We start from the raw sequence: 23387 nt of genomic DNA on the forward strand, positions 1-23387 counted from the left end.
GCACAGACAGACTAGGGTAACAAAGTGCACAAACTGAAGAAAAAATGTTTTTTAAAAATTGACATTTCCAGAAGTTGAAGGCTTCGGCTGTCATATGGTTGCAGAAACAAACTGATTTAGGCTGATGTGCATTAAAGACCATATACCACACAGCCGGAGAATACAGGCTGGCACGTTCTAGCTTTCCGCAGCAGGAGTTTGATGCAACTAACCATGACAACAAAGCTCAGAGAGAACAATACCGCATAAAATGGGATAAAATAACACAGAAAGGGTTAGGTGCTGTCTGCCTGCCACATGCCCAATCGGGAATTGAAAGAAAAGTCTGCAGGGACAGCAGCTCACATTGACAAAGGAAATTGCTTTGTTCAAAAGGGTAACATTTTCCAAAACACTTAAGTGACTTTGTTTCATGCTAGACCCAAAGGAATTGCTGTTGTTATTCAAACAGTAAGTCATGGTCACTGTAAGGGCCTGAAACAGCATTTGGTGTATGGATGATCTTTTTACGCTCATGGCATCCCAAATAAGCACCAATCAGTCTTCAGCATCACAGATTTGGTATAAGTCACAGTCTACAAATAAATCACTCCAAAAATAGTTTCAAATGGCAAATAATTTCAAAATTGTTGGGCTTTCATTCATCAGTGTTCTTTCTGTTTGCCTGCTTTAAGCCATTCATTTTCCAGGTGTGTTTCCTTAGAACCATCCCATCAGCTGCAACAACCAGGGTGGCTATGTAATCTTTACTTGTGTAACAGGACTTACTCAAAAGATGAATCTTCTCAGGGATCTAAAAATCACACATCCAACAGAGGCAAGCATTGAATATACTTCATCCCATGTTGTTTTAAGCAGCACTTATGCACAGGACTGTATGCGCAACTCCAAATGACTTTTTATCTAGCAAATAGCAAAAGTCGACTCTTCACAAAACATACTGGTTTTCCATGAAAAGGTACATGGAGAAATAGCATGGTTTAGCAAACGCTTCAAACTGTGACTGAAGCCATGTCTAAATGATGTGAAGGATAGGCTCACTATCCCACCAGAACTTAGCATTATGAATCCTGTTGAAAACTTAGGGAAACTACTTTTCCATAAGGCATCAAAGACCACAAAGGTCAGTAGATAGCATATCTTCAATATTAGAGGTTACAGGACTAAACACAGTGCTGCAGGACAGAAGACAATTCTTTAATAAGCAGGAAGAAGTTATGGGATGGACTGATAGGGGAAGAAAGGAAAAAGTGTGATCACTACCTCGGCCAACCCATTGGCTTGAAACCTTTGAACCACTTTACTGCAGAAGGTAACAGTGAATGGGCAGCACAGGGTTACAAATGCACATCAACTTCTGTTTATAAAGACAGAAAATCCCCACCCATCAGACTGCATAAACACTTAGAGCTGTTTAGGTCCTAAAGCAAACAGACAGAGCTTTAGCCCTAACTTATTCCATTCCACTCATCTTCCCAACCTAATTCATGCTGGCTATTTTATCACTGCCCATGAAGAGGCTAAACAGGCTGGCTTCTGTCAGCAGCCGCCAGAAAGCCATAGGAAAGATGCTGTTTCAGAATTTCGATACATTCTCTAATCACTTGGGTTTTTTCTTAGTGTTCCAGGAACACAAGACTTTTCAGATGCTCATGAGTCCTCCCCAATAAACAACTATGGGGAAATAGCAGAACTTGACAAAGAGTGTCCATCTTTATTGTAGCCACCAGTCATATCCATGCACATCCTTCTATTTGGTCACCTACTTAATTTTCCACAAGACGCAACAGGTTTTGAGTTGTTTGGGGTTTTTGGTTTTTTTTTTTCCAATTATTATCATTAAAGCAGGTCCATATTTCCACTTAAATGAGCACAAAACATGAAAACAGATAATGCCTGCTATCATTAAACTGAGATCATATTCCGGTTTAGGTTTGATTTGTTGTTTACCATGACGGGCATATTTTTCACCTACACTTTCTAATGAGGAACAGAGGTATTCTAATTGGGAACAAAGAAATAATTTCACAAATAGCTTTGTTTTTCTGAGTTTTGTTTAGGTATCCATTCATTAGTCTTGGCACATAATTAAAGTTTCAAATGCACCTGTCTGACTTCCTACCTTCTGTATTCTCCATTATGAAATAACTTAAGGTGGACTTAGAAGGTGGCCAACTGGATCTATACCATTTCTTGCATGTTCACATAGACCTTACAGTTTCTTACATCCCATCTGTTGTATTAGGATGCCTTCTGTCCTTTTCATAGCCTGTCAAGGATTTTTTCCCTGTGCTAACTGCAAAGTGTTCTCAAATAATGTATCCAGCAACTAGCCTGATGATCCAGAGACTTAAAGCTCAAGAAAAGGTGAGGAGTCTGAGACAGATTTTTCCTCCAACTGCTCAGCATGATATATTGAACTTGCTTTTTTTTGCCCCAAACTCATGACAGCTGAGCAGATCCACAGTCTTCTCTCAAGGAGCACGTATACAACTTAAACCCGTAGTAGTGAAGTCCACGGAGACTTTACCATGGCTTTGGAACAAGATCAAACAAAAGTGCACAAACTGCATCGAGGAAGTAGGGTTCAAATCACTGTCACCTTTAACACCATTGCCACAAGTAAGTAGGTAGCCTCAGTTCAGGTGATGCCTGAAGTCTGTTCAGCACACATAATGCATATTCCCTTATCAAAAAACTCCTGCCTAGAAAGGATCAGTCATGGAACTTAATAGGCAGCAGCACAATTTCTGCAACACGAAAAGCACTAGTGAGACATGCCACATTTACTGTGGCTGGAAGCGCTGAAGACGTTACTAACTTTTACTCATTCACGTGTTTCAAAACCAATACACACCTGCTCATTACGGTAGGCATTTTACAGCATATACTAGCTTTCACGGAATCGAGTTAGAGTATAACCCCAAGTAAATGTACCTTTATTGCAGTAACAACAGGATCATGAAAGTTAAACTGGTCACAAATCGCCACCTCAGCACTGCTCCACATTTGGTTCTGCTCCAAACAGTTTAAAATGCCTTGGGGAAATCCAGCCTATTGAATGTATCAGAATGGCAGGAATTATCTGGATCACTATTTGTTTTATTAGTAGCAATTGTCAAATACATTAGCTTTTTTATTCCATTAAACATTTCATTACAACTGTAAATAGTGAAATACAAATAGCAACAAAAATTAGAATGGAATGACTAGTATTTATGAGCTGCAACAACTATATAAATTATAAAACAAGCTGCTGATTATGTTGACATCATGCAGTCAGAAATAGAACTAAGGTTTTTTTTAATTCTATGTTTTAATAAGAAAAATGAATAAAATGCACAACTGTATTCACCTACAAATGCTGCACATAGAGAAGGGGGTTTACAGGTCATGCAAAAGTGGAAAAAATAGGTAAATTTGACTCTGTCCTCAGAGAGCAAGCCAATGGAAGTATTGCTAAAAATACCACTCTGATATTTCTCTGTCCAGGGCTAGATATTATCTACACAGTCAAATTACACAATGCATTGATCAAAACAAAAGAAGCCAAATCTCTATAAAAATACTCAAATCCTATGATATATTTGGAAAGCCTTTATAAAAGAATTCTGAGAAGCAAACCTTAAAAAAAAAATCAGACTAAGTTTTGATGGATAAGCATCCAAAAAAACTAAGAATAAGTTTGTGATCTAATAAAAATTAATTTCTGGTTAAATTAATTCACTTCACTGGCACCAATTATGTCATTTGTTCCTTCTCTTCTCCTCTTGAACTTCTGAGGTTCTCCTAACTCCCCACACATACTTCTTCACTTTTAGCTGAATAGCCCTTCTGCCCACTAAGGCACAGTAGATAGTCAGACAATCACAAGAAGCCCGGTATTTAAGTCACTTTGAGTGAACAGTAGGCTAACTTGCTTCCTTTATAACACTAAAGACTGGTGAATTTGGGAGTGCCTCAATTCTCAGTAAATGTCTCAACTGCATCCCCACCAGATAAGATAACACCTAGGTACGAATTCACTTCATTGTTCCCCCACTCTGGAAACCTGGGCATACAGGTCATGAGCAAGCAGCAGCACAGGTCCCCGATTTGGCTGACTAGGGGATATGGATCCCAGCAGGTACCTATTGCCTAATCTAGCTATATCCTCAAATAATCTACTCTAGTTCCCAGGAACTGTGAAGGACAGATTGCAAGCAACTTGATTGTCCACTCAGACTACACAATGTTACAGACACTAGAGGAGTGCCACTGCACTGGAAAATTAACGTTATACTTTTTTACTCTAACAGCTGTCATCTAGTAATGCAAAAATTAAAAAAAAAATAAAATCCAAATCTCATTTTAAGAAACCTCCTTTCAGATTCTGAAATATGACAGAGAGCGTATTCCATTTAAGAGCATATATGGACCTTCCAAGACATTAGCAGGGCACCTGTTGTTTTTTTTTTTTTTCCTCTCAGTAATGAAACTACTTAAAAAGCCTGGGAATCAGACCTTAAATAATGTTATAAAAAGAGCAGGACAAGAGGTGGTCAGTCATAAGCACGTCCCTCCAGAAAGAGCTCCAACAGGGGAAACAGATCTAGGGAGTCTATTTGCCAGCACAGGACTTTCTTTTTTAGGGATGATTAAGAGAATACAGCTTCTCATCTTGAATGACAATGAAGTGGGGTTTATTAATCATTGGCAGGAGTTGGTCTGTTGTTTCCATCTTTGCATGGCCTGGTAAAGAGGTTTTGACTGCAGTATTTTAGCATTCCTTGTTCTTGAATGGAAAAAGGCCTAAGCTAGACGTACATTCAGCCACAGAGGCTAGCTTCTTTGCGCATCGTCTATAGATAGTGAAGTGATTGCATTTGTGAGGAGATATACACTAAGGATAATTTTCCTAGTGTCTAAGTACTCCCACTATCTTTAAAAGTGTTACTGTCAATGGTCTGCTACAAGACCAAACCACCGAAAACCGCAGAGTATTCGTTTGTGTAACAGACAAGGAGATTAAGTTGCAAGTTTTTGAAGCTGCTGTTTCAAAACCCTTAAACAAGGATGGTCAATGCTGATAAAAAGAAGGGATGACAGTAGCAAAAAAGTAATTTGGATTTTCCTTAATGGTGGTAGCATTAGGAAAGGCATAGCAGTGAAAATCACTTTTCCCATATCTTCACTGAAGTTAGCATCTGGAACAAACATAGCCTAAGTTCTAGGTCTTTTATTCAGAAACTAGAAAACTTCATTTCTAAAAAGTCTTGAATGAGTTGAATTAAATTTATACATGCATATATAAATCAATTTTAAATGCAACTTTGAAGCTTCAAGTTGTTTTGTTTTCTTGTGCAACAACATGAAGCCAAGCCTGTTACAGAGACTGCCTCTCAAATGTTTTAATTTTAGCTTTGGAGATTTGGACTTTCAAAGTGACTGACGTTGAAATCATCAGAACTGATGCATTAGATTAATGCAATGTTGAAAGTTTCTCTCGTATGTCAGAGAAAGAAGAGTAGCTTCTAAGACTAGTGTACTGGGTTTATGTGGCTAGGTTTTTGGAGGGAGGGGGAGGGCTGCAGAGGTGGCCTCTGTGAGACCAGGGACTGCTCCCATATCGGACACAGCCAGTTCCAGCTGGCTCCACAACAGACCCACCACTTGCCGAAGCTGGGCCCATCAACAACGCCGGTGGTGCCTCTGTCAATAACGTATTTAAGAAAGGGTAAAAAACACTGTGCAGCAGTTGTGTGAGAGGAGCGAGAAAAATGTGAAATAAACAGCCCTGCAGACACCAAGGTCAGTGAAGGAGAAGGGGAAGGAAGCGTTCCAGGTGCCGGAGCAGAGATTCCCCTGCCGCCCATGAAGACCATGATGAAGCAGCTTGTCCCCCTGCAGCCCGTGGAGGACCATGCCAGAGCGCACGGATGTGTCCTGAAGGAAGCTGCAGCCCATGGCGAGCCCACGCAGGAGCAGGCTCTGGCAGGAAGTGCAGCCCATGGGGGACCCATGCTGGAGCAGTCCATTCCTGAAGGACGGTACCCCATGGGAAGGACCCATGCTGGAGCAGTTTTTGAAGAGCTGCAGCCTGTGGGGAGGACGCACATTGGAACAGTTTGACAAGGACTGTATCCCATGGGGGGAACCCCACACCACAGCAGGGGAACAGTGTGAGGAGGAAGGAGCGGCAGAGACTACGTGTTATGAACTGACTGCTACCCCCATTCCTCAATCCCCCACACTACTCGGGGGACTGGGGGGAAGGCGGTAGAAGAGTCAGGAATGAAGGACTGAAGTTGAGCCTGGAAAGACGGGGGAGGGGGGAAGGTGTTTTTAGTCTTGTCCTTGTTTCTCACTATCCTACCCTATTTTTAATTGGCAATGGATGAAATTAATTTTCCCCAAGTTGAGTCTGTTTTGCCTGTGACAGTAATTGGTGAGGGATCTTCCTGTCTTTATCTCAAGCTACAAGATGTTTTATGTCATTTTCTCCCCCTGTCCTGTTGAGGAGGAGGAGTGAGAGAGTGGCAGACGACCAAGGTTAATCCACCAGAACTAGAAAGACAAAAATTAACTGTTGGGTATCGTATTTTCACTGCTTTGCAACACAAAATTACTTTTATGTGTGATAACTACTGAAATAAGCTATTCTTTCCCCTCCAAATGTCGAGATTTCAAATTCTCCATACTATTTTCAAAAGAAACTATTTTACATTTTCTGCCCTAAAATGCTATTCAGTATTTTCCCAACACTGTTCAATTATTTTGGTCCCCTTTTGCACTTCTCTGAACATTTATTTTCTCTAAACATGTTTGTCTACAAAACATTACTAGAGAAAGACACCTTCAAGGAAAGTAGCACCTCAACAAAAGAATTCCTCCACACATAGTCTGTTAGCAGTGAAGCAAACTGCATGCTACTACTTCAGCAAGAACCTCAACGCATGCTAGTACCACTGTTGCAGGCAGGCAATTCCAAATGTCAGTATTTTGTTGAGAAACAGCCAAAGTCCCTCTCCTTAATGGAGTTTGTTCTCTTGATTTTAATGGTGAAATCTAAATATAGATATCTATCTCCAGGACCAGAAGGACATTTGGAATTATAATCTGCAACCATGCCATCAAAAGGTCCAAATGCTGGAAACCAACTCTTTAAAACCCTCTGATTTGTCCCCACTTATGTAGCTTCATACATGGTGCACTCCACTCTTCTTGGTATCGAACATTATTCCAGATGACAAATTATTTATACCTGCTTAATGCAAAAGACTCTGTCAATTCATTTAACTCAAAAAAGCCATGTGTTTGCATTTACTGCAAGACAGGGGCTGCTTTGGGAATGTGTTTAACGATTTTTTTGAATTTTGATTTAGAACCTTTTATTCTTCTCCCTTAAGTTAAAGTTGTTGGCTCTGTCCAGCAACTGATTTGGCTTGACTGAGTTCTACTTCTATTACTTGCTTTACATCAAGCTACATGCACCTTCTTTGTTTACATGTTACAGGTTATAGCTATGCACGTGGTGTCTTCTGCCTTCCTTAGGATGGCAAATTCTGAAGCCTATAAATCCATCCTCTGACTTTTAACACTTGTGCTAATTTACAGGCAAGAGCAGAAATGCAATTTTAAACTGTCCAACAATGTTTTTGTTAAGAATTTCCTGTATTGTAAGAAAAGAAAAAGAAAAAGATTTTAAAAAGGGCTGCCTAAGAGAACTACTAGGTCTTGAATAATAAAAATTAACTGGCAAAACTGGATTTGGGATTTCAACAAAGATGTTATGACAGGTGAATGAAAGTTATATTTTATTTCTGATTTGTTCATGAGGCCCTGAGAAGTACCACAGCTATGCTTGTCAGGCAGCATTGTAAGTTGTCTTAGGCCTAACATTTGCATGTTAGATATCTGCCTCTGTTGCCACGCGACACTGCCCTCCCTCTACCTCATAGCTTCTTTTCCCTCTGGGTAGCAATGTTGCCAAAGGGATAGCGGTATGCTGATCAACTGCATAACATCAACTGGTCAAGTCACCTCTCATAACAGCAAGAGTACTTAGAATCTGAAAATCCCAACATTGCCTTTGCTACTGATCAGAACTTAAGTAAAAACAAGAGATGATGCAAGAATTGTAAATAACTTCTGATTATGATAATGCTAAAGGTAACAGACTGCAAGTCTCCAGGCAATAAAATTGTTCTGATACCAGGTCTCCCAAAAAGTTGTAGTCTTGAAGCAGTTTCTTAAAGGACAATTTTTAAAATGTTTTAACATTATTAAATAATTGAATGTAAAAGTTATTAGAGAAAGACTACCACTACATCTTTGAGAAGGAATACCTGTATTTGTCATTAAAAAATAATATATGCTTGAAGCACATCTGTTGTAACTTATAAAGAAATCATTCTGCTTTTGTTTTAAGTTTTGATTATTTAAAATTAAGGTCTCTAGAATTCTTTGCTGAGGTACTAGGAAAGCAGCTATACAGTACTTCTCATTACTGAAGGATACACAGACATGATGGAGGGCTGCTGTAAATTAAACCAGAAATAACTCCCACCAGCTAAAGGCTATCACATTAGCTACTCTTTCTCCCCATCCCTACCTCCTCCTCCTTTTTATCTTAACCAATTCACATTTCATTAAAAAAGGCAACACCAGACAATGACAAACAAACAACTATGCAAAAGAGACTTTAAGAATATTTCACACAACATTTTTCACTCCAACACTTCCAGTACCAGGCAAACAACTTTACAAAAAGGCATGAGGAACCAGCTGAAGCAGATACATAGAATCTGAACAATCTCAACTCTGCAGAAGTTTCAGCCAGAGGTTTGTAACATCACTGTGGTCACATCTGCAATGTCAGAGTTCCTCACACCTCTAGTAATTTCCTCCATTAAAAGTACGTCTCTTTGACCCATTAGCTACAGCACACATGTACACTGAGGCCTCACTTCAGCAAAAACTCCTCATTGGCCTATCTTTAAACATGTTACAGCAGATCCATTTAATCTTAAACACAGCATCCGAGTTCACAAAAGAAAACAGGGGTGAGTTGTGTACAGATCTTGTATGGTACAAATTGTGTTACTGCCACTTGGGAAAAGATAACCCACATAAACCATTAGCCAATGAGGAGACACACTATATTAAGATCCATTTGAAGAACAATCAATTAGCAAGACGCCAGCAATACGTTCCAGATTTGACTTCCTATATGGTTGGTCAATAATTAAGTATTGAACAATTTTAAAGAAACTGTATCATATTTGTGCATCTGAACTTGTACTGTCCTTTTAAAAGAGATATGGCAACAGTTGAATTTTGAACCTCTTTACCACACTCTTTAAATTGAGATCTGTTTTAAAAAAAAAAAAAAACAACAAACCACAACACCAAAACCCACAACTTTGTTACAGTTTTGAAATCTAGAAACAAACTGTGTATTTGAGATTTTTTTAATATAAAATATGTGATTAAAATTGTCTTCAGAAGATGTTTTTTAGTCCCTCAAACTATATATGGATTAATAAGAAGAGTCGCACATGAATAAGTCATGCTACTCACTTTAATGAAAGTCAATATATCTACTGTGGTCTACAAGGGTTTACTGGAAATAGTGTACAAAATACACTGGCCCAATTTTATTCCTATTACAACCACGCTGAAATCAATTTAAGAAATAATTTCAATGAAGCAAAAACCAACCCCCTCCACAAGGCCTAAAGAGTACATATGAAACTTCAAAATCCGTTCATGCATATCATGACTTGCACTCACTATATACTATACCCTTCTGCCTATATCTGTCACTATGTAGCATGAAATTTATGATTACATACTTTCAAAATCAGTGCCTCCAAGAATGCTCACTCCTTGTATTTTGATTTTCTTTGTAAGTATTAAATAACATGATTATCTCAGAGGGAGCTGCAATGAAATGTTATTCATGTCCTCCATCCACCTCATGAAGTTTGTATATCTTCTTTATCCAATGTTGGCCACAAGCTATCATATGTCAATGACTATACCATTCAAAATGATGCATCTCAAATTAATTGGTTTGTCTTTTGGAGTGGAAGAGTGGAGTGTAGGAAATAACTTCTTTGGCAAGAAAACACTCAAAACCCTCAAAGATTTATCTGAAAATAGAAAATAACAACCTTGCTCCAAAACCGTATAAGCAAAATACAGTCTAGAAATTAATACATATTTATTTACATTCATTAAGAGGAGCTCTGCAATAGCCTGTCTGTTACAACACTCATGAGTAATGCAGTTACCTTAAATCATAAAAACAAAGTATTTTCATATACATACTGCTGGCATATCTAATGTACTGCAGGCTATTCACAATAAATGTCAATGAAATAAATACTTCAAGGCAAGCAAAAAATATCAGTGTTCCAATTTTTTTCTTTACATTGTTCAAATAGGCTCTGGGAATAAAAATAACTGGATCAAATGAGAGGGAAACCCCCAGAAGAACATGCATTCATACCAAACTGATTACAGGAAAAGCTTTTCACACCAATGCTGCAGGGTTATTGAAGATTACTATTGTGAAAAAATATTGACTTCATAAAAAAAAAAACCAAAACAAAACAAAAACCAAACAACCAAACCACACACAAAATAAAGGTTTTGCACTTGTAATCTTCAAACAAGTTAATGCCTATTTTCCTTGTCCATGCTAATATTGTGGTATGATTTAAAATACAGATATCCAAACATGCTAATATTCAGCTACCAGAACAGTAGTTAGCTATCAAACTGTTGACAGATTATTCCCCCCCCAATTAATAATAATTCATTTGATGACACACATCAACATGTAGGCACATGTAGCAAAAACCTGTTACAAAAGCCAGAGCTCAGGCTTCTGTGCTTTCTATGTTTTAGCCATCAGCTGTACCAAGATAAGGCATTGACCTTTCTTCTTGATTCACAATGGGAGAATACTCTGCTTACAAGCTTACTACTGTGAAGCCTTGTTGTTAGCGTGAAGAATCACAAAAACATGTGTAAGAAGGCAGATAGGATTCAATACCCTTCTCAACATTTGAAACGTGATATTTCCAACAGTTCGTCAGTTCTTGTCATTTCCCCGGAAGTGTAAACAACTCAAGTTTAAGATTTCACTAACAGGGATAAAATACTCCCCAGGTTAGTGGGAAGGGAGGGTAATACTCCATGAACTAGTTGACAGAGGAGCTTTTTTCAGGCTTCATCTTTAAAGGACTCTACTATGCCATCTAGGATTTTCACGTAATAAAGGCAATTTATCCTTGTAATGAGACCATTTCTATCCAAAGAGACTTCAGGTGGCTGTGCCACAAGAAATATTTTTCTGTGCATCTTGAAGTCAATGTGATTGCAAACCACTCACTAATGTAAAGAATGGCAGACTGTTGCATTATGCAAACCCATCCACATTCTTTTGCACCCCTGTAAATGCAGCTACCTCCCTGTTTTGATTGTATTGTACACTGTAACAATGGGTTTCATCTAATAAGCTATTCAGAAAACTCTTACACAGTATGCAGGTCACCTCAACCCATTTCCTTGCTGTTAGAAGTAACATGAAAAATGCTTTCAAACATCATCTGAGACAGGAATACTAAGAAGCACCTTAAATTCTCATAAAATATTCACTAGAGCTATCTGCAGTATCAGTCCTATCGTGGTCCCAAACACACTTAGTTAAGTCATGTACTACTGCTGCAGGAATAGATGTCTTGAAGGAAATCTCCTCTACCCCACACAGATTGAATATTTTCAAAGTCCCATGCATGAAGAAGAAGAAAAAGAAGGGGGGAGGGGAGGAATCACAGCTAGAATTAAAAAAAGCTATTTTCTTTTAGCAATTCTAGAACTACATTATAATCACGGTGAGATAAATGCTCTAACCTCCATCTGCACCATCCCAATCTTTCTCCTCCCACATCAGTGCTGAATTTACGGGAATAGAAGAATGAATAAGCCGAGAACATTAAAAAATATTTCCAGTTAGGAAGAGACTTGCATGTGGTTTGGGAACAGTACTGACCTCCTATTTACCTCAGATTTGACCAGTCTGGGACCTCTAAGTAGCTCCTTTCTCTACCATTTGGGAAATGCCATGCCCAATTACTGGAGCAACACTTTTCTTCTGGAGTCCAAGCCGGTAGAGAGGTAGCCTAAGGGAATACCTAGACAGAGGTCTAGAAAGAAAAAAAGGGGGGGAAATAGAAGCTGGCTTACGTGCTCCAGTTTGTCTTTCCTCCTCAGCCAGACACTGGCACTGTAGTCCTGCTGCTTGACAGTGCTGTAGAAGTTCGCACCTACTCTGGTGAGGCTTGGGGAAGGCTCCCTGGGTCTGGTCTTCAGCCTCATCTGCTCGAAGCCCTCATGGGGGGATGAGGAGAGCCAGTCATGCCTGACTTCCATCTTGACATGACAAGGCAAAGTCCAAGGAAAAAAATCAGAAGAAATCAACAAATTAAGAGGCACTAGACGAAGAGGGTCCACAAAAGAACAGGATGGGGGAAGAAGAAAGAGAAGGAAAGCAAAAACACCCCCAAAAACGGAAAATGGGAAGCGAAGGGGGAGAAAAGGAGAAATAACAAGGTAGGAGGAGTGGAGGGAGAAGGAAAGGAAAGGCTGCAGGTACGAGAGAGGGGCGGACTGAGAGAGATGAAAGGGCACTCGGGAAAGAAGACGCTCCAAGACGCCGCTGCTTGTTGCCCTCGCCGCCAGCAAGCTGCAGCCCAGGACCGGCGCAGCGGGAAGCGGCTGCTTGCGGCTCTGCCCGGGACGGAGGCGAGGGGAGGCGCGGCCCCGCGCAGGCGGAGGCCGGGCGGCCGGGCGGGGCTGCTGCCTCCAGCCCGCCTGCAGGTTGGCGCAGTGGAGGGGCCGCCGCCCGCCCGGGGATGAAGCCGGCTCCTCCCCCGCCTCCCCCTCCCGGCAGCCACCTTCGGGGAAGCAGAAAGCAGCGCGGAGGAGCCCCGCTTTCGCCTCCAGACAGCGGCTGCCGCCGCCGCCTCCCGGGGGGCAGGAGGCTCCCCGCGCCCGTGGGGAAGTTCATGCGTCCCCTCTCCCCCCGTCCCGGCAGACACCGACCCGCTCGTCCGGATCCCGCCGCAGGGTTCGGCGGCCGGTTGCCACTCCCTCTCTTAGAAGCCTTTGTCCGGCCTCCCCACCCGGGGGGCTCCTGGGGCGCCGCCTCCCCCCTGGCCCGGGGCGGGGTGCGACCCTCGCCGCCGCCCGGGTCCGCCGCGGTAAGCGGGAGGTGCGGGGCTGCGGGCGTCGGGGCCACCGCGCCGGCCTCTCTCCGTCCCCGTGTCGCCTCCCTCCCTGGGCAAGGGCTCCCGCTGCTCTGAAGCGTAGCCCGACCGAGCTACTGGCCCTTTCCCCGGGGCAGCCAGCCCCGCACCTCGCCTGGCCGGGGGGCGAAAGCCTCGGCCCGGCGCCCAGAAGCCGGGTCCAGGGCGGGCAGGAGCCCCGGTCCCGGCTCCAGGTCCTGCCTGGAAGCCCGCACCCCCCGCAGCGGCTCAGCCAGCGCCAGACCTCAGAAATCAAATCGCTTCTATGGTCCCGGCTGGACAACATCACTGGGGTGCCCACACACGTAGATATCAGACACCCTAGTGTTTGTCTCATAAAATAAAAGACGTTTTGGAGGGGTTTCCATAGTCCACTGCCATCTCTTTTAGTAGAAGTTGGTATGTGTCGCTATTTAGCTGAAACTTGTTTCAGCAGAAAAAAGGACTTTCCTTTTTCACACTATGAAAAGCCACCTCGCTAATTGCCCACACACTCTGCAAAGCTATATTAGGCACAGACAAGAAAACTTTCTCACATAGCACCAAGAAATAATTATTGGAGCTCAGAACAGCATTTCAATTTCTGGTGAATATTTGCTGGCAGACAATTTGTAGTTTGCCAGAGAACTGAACTGATGTAGTTATTCAGATAAAGTGATATTGAACTCGAAGTCTACACTTGAATCCAGTTAGCTGAAAATAGCCTTTGAATGGTAAAACAGTTCATTCAGACTAGTTGGTGAGGACATTGTAGAAGAGCTCTCTGCTAACCACTTGATCTGCAGTGAACTCTACTGCCGTCTGATGAAAAGGTAGATTTAAAATATCCTTAAGATTGGGCTCAAGGTGTATTACTGCAAAATATCATTCAGAAAACAGACAGATAATGAAGTTTTTCCTTTCAAAGTTCTAAGGATAAAGGCAAAAGTCACATCACACCTCATAATTGAGGATTATTATTCATAGGCAATACTAGTATCTTCATGAAATGCTGGAAAAATAAACTGAACAGTAGCAGGGGTTTGGTAGGAACATAAAGTACAGCATTTTCCTCTAAAACTAAAAAAGGTAATTTCATAATACTTACCTAAATACTACCAAAAAAAAGTGTAACAAAATAGCAACAACTAGAGCCATCAATGTTCTATGCAAATAATTTTTACTCACCGCTATAAAGGACTTGCAGCTTTCTTCCTAATAATTTTCTCTCTAATTTCTTCAGTTAGTAGAGTAAATCTGGGCATTTCCAAGATGGTCAATACAGTCTTGTAACACCTGGAGCAAAAATTAGGACCGTGTGACTATACTGCATGCAGGACACACCTGAAGACACTGAGATTTAATGTAATGGCATATCACAGCAGAGGTAGTTTTAAGCTCACACAGAGTAACTTGATTAAAAGCCTGCTGGTCTGAACTTTAGCTACAGATGCTCATTTATGGATTGTATATGCTCATAGATGCACCTACTACTAAAGGACTGGAATGCATGCAAACATTCAGTCAAAAAAGAAAAAAACCTCTGAGTTTCTTCAAATACACTATCAGGCTGATGTTCTTAGAAAAAGTTTGCATGTGCTGTAAATAAGGACAGCCTGCTTTATGCTGGTTTCACATTGTTTCTATGGCAAAGTTTCACATTGTTTCTATGGCAGTATATAAAGCACGTCAACCTTTTCCTTATTCCTCTGGGCTTTCTTGTTTATGCTGCTTGCAAATATTTAAAAAAAACGTTTTTAGTAGCACTCTGCAGTTGTCACCTGCTTTCCTCCCCATCCCTTAATACTATGACAGACCAGAATCAATATGCCACTGTACTTCAGCACAATGCGTTGTCCTATTCCTCCATATATGTTGTGTTTGGATTTTTTTTAAAAGTAGACTTAGCTTTTTTGTAGGGTTAGTTTATCTGACCTTCCCTAGCTACGCTACCAGCAGCCTTCTCAACTGCCAGATGAACTTCTTTCTGCCTATCCAGAACAGTCACAAAATGGAGTGCTGAAGTTGCTTTTCACCCCTAGGCTCTAAGGTGGGTTTGCTCTTCTTTCCAAACACCTTCTTGTTTGGCACCTAGGTGTGCTGCATGTGCCTCTCTACAACTACTGCTGCCAACATTAATATTACCCCAGTCCTATTCTCATTAGGAATGAGAGAGAAAAGGCAAAAAAGAAGCCTGGAACAAGTCTATTAAAATCATATGAGCAAGCTATGCTTACAAAGCCTTTGTTGCTCCCTAACCCCAACCAGGAAAGAAGATTTTGAGTGGGAAAATGTAGTCTAATGACTATAAAGTTTTGTGTTTTCATAAAAATTTTACTCAGGATTTCATAAAAATTTCATAAAAATTTTAAAAGTAGCAAGCTAAGAATACAATGTCAGTCCCTAGTGAATACATGGCCATTAATCAAATCTGAAAAGAGTTAAAGAGCTGTTTCCCAGATTTTCTCTTCCAGTTCATTTCCAGTTTGGACCTATGCAAAAAACCAAGTTGGTTCAAACCACAACCACAAGCATATCAACCAGCTTAATTCAGAGATAATTCAACTCATTAAAATTCAATCACTTCTGTAGTAGGTCAGCAATTCCAATTGGCTGTATGAGCTGGATTAAACTGCTGTCTTTCTCTTCCATGCAATTTTCAGAATTACCCAAACACCTGCTCCTGTCAAGGCCCTTTGCTTCCATAGCCAGATGACGACAGCAGCAAGGATGACTGAAATTACAAACATCACACTTACATCCTTAGCAATAGATGCAAGTCATGCATATCATAACATGATTTTACTTTACCGTGGTTCATGCTACAATTCTCTCTAATTCACTGCCCATCTTAACGTCAAGACTCAGAGGAACTCCTTCTAGACAATCTACAAAACTTTCCATTTTCTATACCAACAGGATGAATGCTGTAGGGGGCAGAGTTAACTCAGGCTAATGCAAAGAAAATAATCAGGATATAAGTGGAAACATGTAGGTAGGGCTACAAGATACTTATTTTTTTTAAAAGACCACTTCTTTTTCTTCCAGAAATCTTGTCCAGACAAGTTTTAAAGGAGCTGCTCCCTGAGCTCCAGCTTTCTAAACACTTTTTTTTATTAAGGGGTTCTAGCAATATAGCACATATACAAGAGCATTAGACCTTTTATCAACAAATGGCATATACCTAGAAATATAAAAACTCCTATAGCAAAACTTTATTATGGCTGGATAGCTAATACACACGCATGTGTGCACCTGTAATAGATTCAAGGCCTCCTTACAAAGTACTAATTTATGCTGCAGAGCTGGGCTGCACACAAGCCCTGGCCCACTTTTTAGAATTTGCTACACCTGACCAAAACAGCAGGCAGCAATTGCCTGCAGGCTTCAGCTGGTGTCCAGTCAGAGGGCTGTGACTGTCACCAGCTTCAATAGCAGTACTGTGCCTGGCAGCCAGGCAAGAAGGTAACTGCCACCTTCTTACCCAGCTCAGCTGAACTTGCCTTCTCATCTAGGAATTGCCAACAAGACTCAGCTGGGGAGATCTTTGTAACCTCCCAATAACACTGGCACGTCCCAGATTAAATTACGTCTTTCAAACAGTTTTAGAATTACCAAAGCACCAGTTCCTGCCTAGCCACCCAAATTCTAGCAGCCTACAATGAAAAAACCCGTTGCAGTGGTCTATTTCCTCTATGCTGACAGGCTTGCCATGCATGTCTCCCAGCCTATCTGCTCCTGCCTCCCGGAAGCAGCTGCCAATCACAGAAACATGGGTTTGCCATAGGGAAGAACCAGAAAGGAAAAAAAAAAAAAAAAAGAGCTTTTTCCCTATAGTGCAATATCCTACAGTACCATGCACAGGGTCAGAATAGCAAAACTCACTAGATGCGAAGTAGGAAAACAGTAAGAAAAAAGCTAGAGTGCTACATGGAGAGTTGTAAATAATTTCTGCATCGTTGCTTTCCTAAATCCTATGCAGCATGACGTGCAACCTTTGTACAGAATATCTGTATCTTCAGGTTATGGACAGAAATTGAAGGCATAAGTATGTAATGGTAGGGTCAAAGCTAAGGTTACAGTGAAGGTTTGGAGTTGGAGGTACTTCAGATTTCAGGTTATGAACATATCACACACCTGCCTCAGAAATAACACGGAAACATTGTCTAATACTGATAATGTTCCCTGCTTTAGCCTCCCCATGTCTTTCTGGATTCACCTGTTAACCAAACTCTTCTGTGTCCTTGCCTCAAATTTTAACCCTGAACTCTTTCTTCTTTGCATAATCACTGATTTAAAAAAAAAAAACAACCAACAACCACACACAAAACAACCACCTGTTAGGAACATCATTACTCTTGAGACATTTCCCCTCTGTCAGATTTGGTTGAAATCAGCCATGTGTTTCAGAACATATCAGTCTGGGACTGACAGACAAACAGTATAATTATATAAGCTTTGTTTCCTTTAGAAACCAAATAAAACTATCTGAGAGATCAACTAGTACCTCTCCCATTTGAAATAAAACATTATCCTGTAAATATCACCAAAATTCCCAATTAACCTAGAACTCCAGGGCTAGAATTTTTCTCCTATGGCATCCTTTCCACCCCCATATAATCTAAGAGGGTGCTAAACTGGCCCCGTGGATCCATCATGTGCTGAATGCATACCAGTGTGGACTGGGATGCTCTCCCTTTCACCAGGGGTTGTGACCGACCATATTATATCTTTCATCTCAAATCCAGCTCTGCCTTCTCTTTCTCCTTTCTTTGATCCCGCCTTTCGCACCCATCCACACATTGCCAAAGAACATTTTCAGTTCTGGGCCTCAATAATCTTGTCCAGACAAGATTTCATCCTGCACCTTAAAATAACATTCATTAGTGGCACATACTAATGGGGCCAAATTCTGTCCTCCATTACACCTCTGTGTCCCCACTGGAGTCACGAGACAAAAATAATTGTATAATGAAGGTGTAACCAGGGGGCAAAATTTGGCCTACATTTCTTTAAAATAAATCTGCAGCAAGAAATGCCTGTCCACCTCCCCTGAGAATGAAACCCTTTACGTTTGTGTGAAGGGCGCTGGCTTTTTTTTGTTGTTTACTGGGTAGGTTCACATCTATCTCAGCTTGGGTTCTTCATGCTGAATTTATCTGGTTGGTGCAGCTGAGTGCAATAGGCAGACTGCTGACAAGATCTAAGCTCTCGAGTACTCTTGCTCTGAAGTGAGTAGTTAAAATTGTTCCAGAGGAGTGGTAGTCAGCAGCGGAAAAATATTGTAAGGGACAATGTTTTTTCCAATGAACTGGAACTGAAAGCACAGCAGGTGAGGGATCTGTACCAGCAGAAGGAAGGATCTCCGGGGATAGAGGAATGCTTTTTCACATTTATTTTCAACACATACATAAATTATGGTTGATAACAAGGGATATATTCTGTACATCTGCATAATATGAAGTGTAGGGAGGGAGGAGAGAGAAAAATTGAACCACCTTTCATGAATGTTACTACATAAACAACAAGGAATGTAAAGAAAAGAAAATCCAATTAGAGGGTGGGGCAAGTAAAACAAAGAGAAAAAAACGTTTGTGAATGCTTTTTTGTGGCTAGATTGGTAGGGCCATACAGGGAAAGAACAGGCTCTAAGATTAGCACTCTGAAACTTCCCCCAAGTATATTCTCACAATGCATTAATATAGGACAAAGGAATAAATATATTCCAAAAAGGATAAAACAGCACGGAGGCTTTTTTTCTTTTTAAAGTAACAGAGTACCTCTGTAGTGTACATTTGTAAGTACTCAGGAAAATTTTCAGTAAAAAATGTATTAGATCAGGAAGTGTCCAAAGAGCTCTCTTACATGTAAGACTTTTTTTCCCTATAAAATCTTGTTTCTACCATACAAAAGACTATACTTTAAAATAATCCAAAATCTTTTAATGCAGAAATTTGTGTGCCTCCAAATTATTCTTCAATATTCAATCTTCTACCTAATTTCAGAGCACAGAAATCTTTTAAAGCTATTTCTCTGAACCAAAGAAAAATGCCCTAAATGATAACTGCCCTTTGGAAAGTAGCTCAAAACTTCCTGCTCAATAATGTCAAGCTGCAAGCTACAGTATCAGAAGCTTTAACACAAACTGTTTTCTAATTGCAATAAAACTTAGAAGTAAAAGCGATTCATCTGTATTTGTGCCATCCTGTGTACTACAGCTACAGTCGATTTAAAACATTTTGCACTAAAGTGTTTACAAGCATTTGGATGCTGGCTTCCAGTGAAATACAGGTGAAAGGGTCATTATTTACTGAAATATTTCCCACTGAGAGCAAGCAGAAAGTTTTGTCACAAAAGTCATAATTGTTTTCCCCAAAAAGAGATACGTCATGTTACATCAGACATCAGACTTACTTGTGTGACCAGAAAGACATTTGTTGATGTGACAGCACCTAAAAGAAGATTAAATAAGACCCATGAGACAATATGACATGACTTCTTTAACTTCATGCTTATCTTTGGACTCTGATCCAACTGATCTAACAGCATTTAGGGTGACGGTCTTTCAGTGAGACCAGCTATGCACAGAAGAGCAGAATGGGAGGACAGTGTTCAGACATGGTGCAGGAGAGAAGGACAGGCTGCAGCAGCCTGGATTTAGAGGGGTTTGACTTATGGGGAACCATGCCCTTACAAATATTTGTACCTTATGTAAAGCTTGACTGACCTATAAGGATTACATACATGATTAACATTTCCGGATAAGCTTTCTGAAGGTTAGTATTCATCAGTGACTAGCATACATTATAGCAGAGGTACAATATAAATAAATTACAGAGACTGTCACATTCAGTTTTGCTGTGACAGACATCTTGGGACTCTTTGTGCAAGGTTTTGCACAGGTGTATTCTGAGTGATACTCTCTGCCTCTCAAGTTCTCTATCTAAATAAACAAGACAGATCGGAAAAAGAAAGGAAGCAATGTTATTGCAATTTAGCGGATATAATTTGAGATACAAAGAATGTAAGTGACATGCCAAAAGTTATTAAGTAGCCTATAACAGACCTACAGATTGAGATAAGATCTCCTGGAATTAATTCCACTATTTAGCCAGAAGATGCACCATGCTTTTGTGTTAATCATTAAACACTACTGGTGAAATTTTGATCCACTGGTTGTGTAGTAGAGGATTTCATAATTTTTCTCCACTAGGGCTTTACTACCATACCAGTGAGGGTGCTGAAAATACTATAGGCATGCTGTCAAACTAGTATGTCCTCAACTGGACTTGGCAATGCGCATTACACAATTTTGACAGTTGCATTACAGACTTCCTCAGACTCTTGATTACTTTACGGCCCTGATGCTATTACACAAAGAAGTCTGAAAACAGAGTAACACAGAGTGAAGGAGCAGTAAGGTACAGAAAAACAAGAATCCAGAATGTGTCAAGTGTTATTTGTAAGGAGGGGAATAGGTGGGAAGGAATAACTATTGGTGCCAAATGCTAACAGGAAAAAACACCTTATAATAAGATGGTGATAGAAAGCAGGCAATATGGACCAGTTTGTGAGCTGTAACAATACAAGTCAAAAATAAAAATTGTTTTCAGATACCAGGAAGGTGCATCTACTTTGACAATAATCTGAAAACAACAAAACCGAAGCACATACCTAGCACAAAAGAGTTACTGTTAGGGTGCTAGGATAGTTTTCTACCAAGATAGATAAACTAATTCAAAGAAGGGAAAAAATGCAAATATTAAAACTCAGTGTTAGGTTTTTCCTTGGTGTAGATCACCTCAGCTGGCTCAGCTGTGTGGCTTGCTATATTAGGGGCCAAGAGTCAAAGCTGCCAACATTCTGTCTCTGACAGACTGTTTTCCACCCAGGGCAGCAGTAGTTGCTTTGAAGATTAAAACATATATGTATATAGTGTCTCACATTTCAGAAAAGTGGGGAAGAATGAATGATGTAGTCTTTTTCCCTGTCCTAAAAGTAAATTTTTCTTTCAATACATATATTTCTGTTGTATTTAACATATTCAAAAGGGGGCATGCTGGAACTGGTCAGAAAAGCAGCTGGTTCGTACTTAATTTTATGCAATTGCATATGCTTACTGATGTGCAGTTGTGTTAAAGTTATGTGACCAATACTTTGCTGAATCATTGATGGCTATCATTTGGAAGGACTGAATCTGCCTGTGGGCTCCTCAGGAGATAGGATGGTCTTACTTTTTCTGAACTTCTGGGATGAGCTTAACATAATTAAACACAATACATTTTGCCTTTAGAGCCACAGCTTTAAAGAAACAGTCTTAGCTCATCCTCACTTAGCTGTATCCTCACTTGGAGGATATAGTGGTAGACAAAGGCTAAATGGGGGAGCATGGATATAGATCCCTGCAACCTGTGCTTCTTCCATTATATCATGTGGTCAGGCCCTTGCATGCAGTGTCAGGCAGCATTGCCATAGCTCCGCCCTGTCACCGCTGCATCTGAGACATGCTCCTGTTGAACTTTGCTGAATTCTTGTACAAAATGTGTTTCATTCTAACAAAATCCACAGGAAATGTATTCTAAGGGAAGAGTTATTTTTCCTTATGAACACTCTCAATGGCTTAAACCAAGTCTTCTTGAAATGAAAAATTAAAACTCCTGTGAAATTGGAAAACCTCATTTCCGAAATTAAATCACCAGAACTGCTGTAAACAGGCGAGGGAGGAACTGAAGTCATCACACACTTTGCATACTCTACTCTAGAAAGGAAAAATTCCAACTTTCTTTGGGGGACTGAAAAATAAAAAGTTTTTAAAACTTTTTTCAAAGTGGAATACCTTGCATCTGCAAGGCCTAGAAATTACTGTGAATGTTCAAGATATACTCCATTACCCTTTCCTGAAAATTGGTTGTGGTGCATATGATCCCTTTTTATACTGCACAAGAAGGATTAGATTAAACCCTGAGATGTGCAGCAAGTAGTTCACTGATGCATTGCCTTGTTTTAAATACGAGCATATATGAGATAGACATCTTATCTCCATATTTTGCTTTCTGCTGTCAGTAAGACTTTTTAATGCAGAAAACATTTGCAATTGTGATAGTCCTGAGGAAAAGGTGGGCAAGATTGATGCAGTAAAAGGTTTCTTAGTATTTAGTAGGTATACTGGGTTATTTTTGTTTGTTTGTTTTCCAGTGAATTTGCAGCATTCTACTCCCTTCTATAAAATATTCAATTATCCTCATGTAATGAAAATGTGCTACTATAGCTATGTTCAGCACATATAAAATTAGAAGCTGAAAAACCTGAAGCAGTTGCATAAATGCTGAAATTCTTCAACCAAGTTTATCAGGAGTTCTGGAATTTACAAATTCAGATACAAATTATTGAAACGTTGAAAAAAAACAATATAAGGAAAAAACCCAACATAATTGTGTACTGACAGAACTGCACAATGGCAATTAAATTATACCAGTTTTACACTTGGGCCACAAAAGTCTCATTTCCTTTAGAGGCACAGTGGAAAGAGCAAACAAGCAATGCCAATGCTGCAACCAGTCATTAGGGGCTCCAGTGAAACTGCCACAGAATCATTAAAGTGCAGGGCAGGGAAGACCTTAAGTGATTATCTACATCTTCCCCAGTAATGACACCAGACATTTGCCTTGCGTTCTCTTAAATGTAGAGTTTTCTGGCCTTCCCTTAGTGGAAGGAGATTCCATAGCCTCTCTCAGTTGCCTTTGCCAGTGCTTCTACTTTGAAAGAATTTATTAGTATCTGTCCTGAATCTGCTTTGCTATGAATTATCTTTTTTTTTTCAGCAAGTGCATAACAGTGACAGTGAATAACTGGTCATTGTCCTTTTTCTAATACTCTTTCCATGTTGGAAGAATGGCTGCATGTCTCCTTACCACTGCCCTCAGTTCTCTCTTTTAAACAAAACTGATTTTAGTTTTTTTCTCAAGGTAAATGTCTTCTAAACCTTATATTCTTACTGCTTTCTTTTTTAGTTACTTCAGTTGATCTATTTCTTCCCTAATATATGGTTCCAAAGACCTGATGTGATGCTCCAGCTAAGATCTTGCAGAGGCCAATTACAACAGAATTTTT

At 40.3% G+C, this 23387-nt stretch overlaps 1 protein-coding gene across 3 annotated transcripts in view; it reads right to left on the reverse strand.

Moving 5' to 3' along the window:
- The window catches only part of PLD5 (phospholipase D family member 5), a 189133-nt gene extending 175853 nt beyond the window's left edge, over window positions 1–13280 (reverse strand). Inside the window, exons 1-2 of one of the 3 annotated variants that reach the window (XM_072856464.1) lie at window positions 13096–13280; window positions 12238–12423 (exon numbers count right to left, since the gene is read on the reverse strand). In XM_072856464.1, coding sequence (XP_072712565.1) covers window positions 12238–12423 — 186 coding nt within the window. In that variant the 5' untranslated portion in view covers window positions 13096–13280. Of the gene's footprint in view, window positions 1–12054; window positions 12138–12237; window positions 12424–13095 lie in introns of those variants that run through there. The other 2 variants (XM_072856462.1, XM_072856463.1) reach the window with 2 other exon arrangements.
- Between the last annotated feature and the right edge of the window lie 10107 nt (window positions 13281–23387).

The sequence above is a fragment of the Ciconia boyciana genome, chromosome 3 (assembly GCF_034638445.1).
Source record: "Ciconia boyciana chromosome 3, ASM3463844v1, whole genome shotgun sequence".
Lineage (NCBI taxonomy): Eukaryota > Metazoa > Chordata > Aves > Ciconiiformes > Ciconiidae > Ciconia > Ciconia boyciana.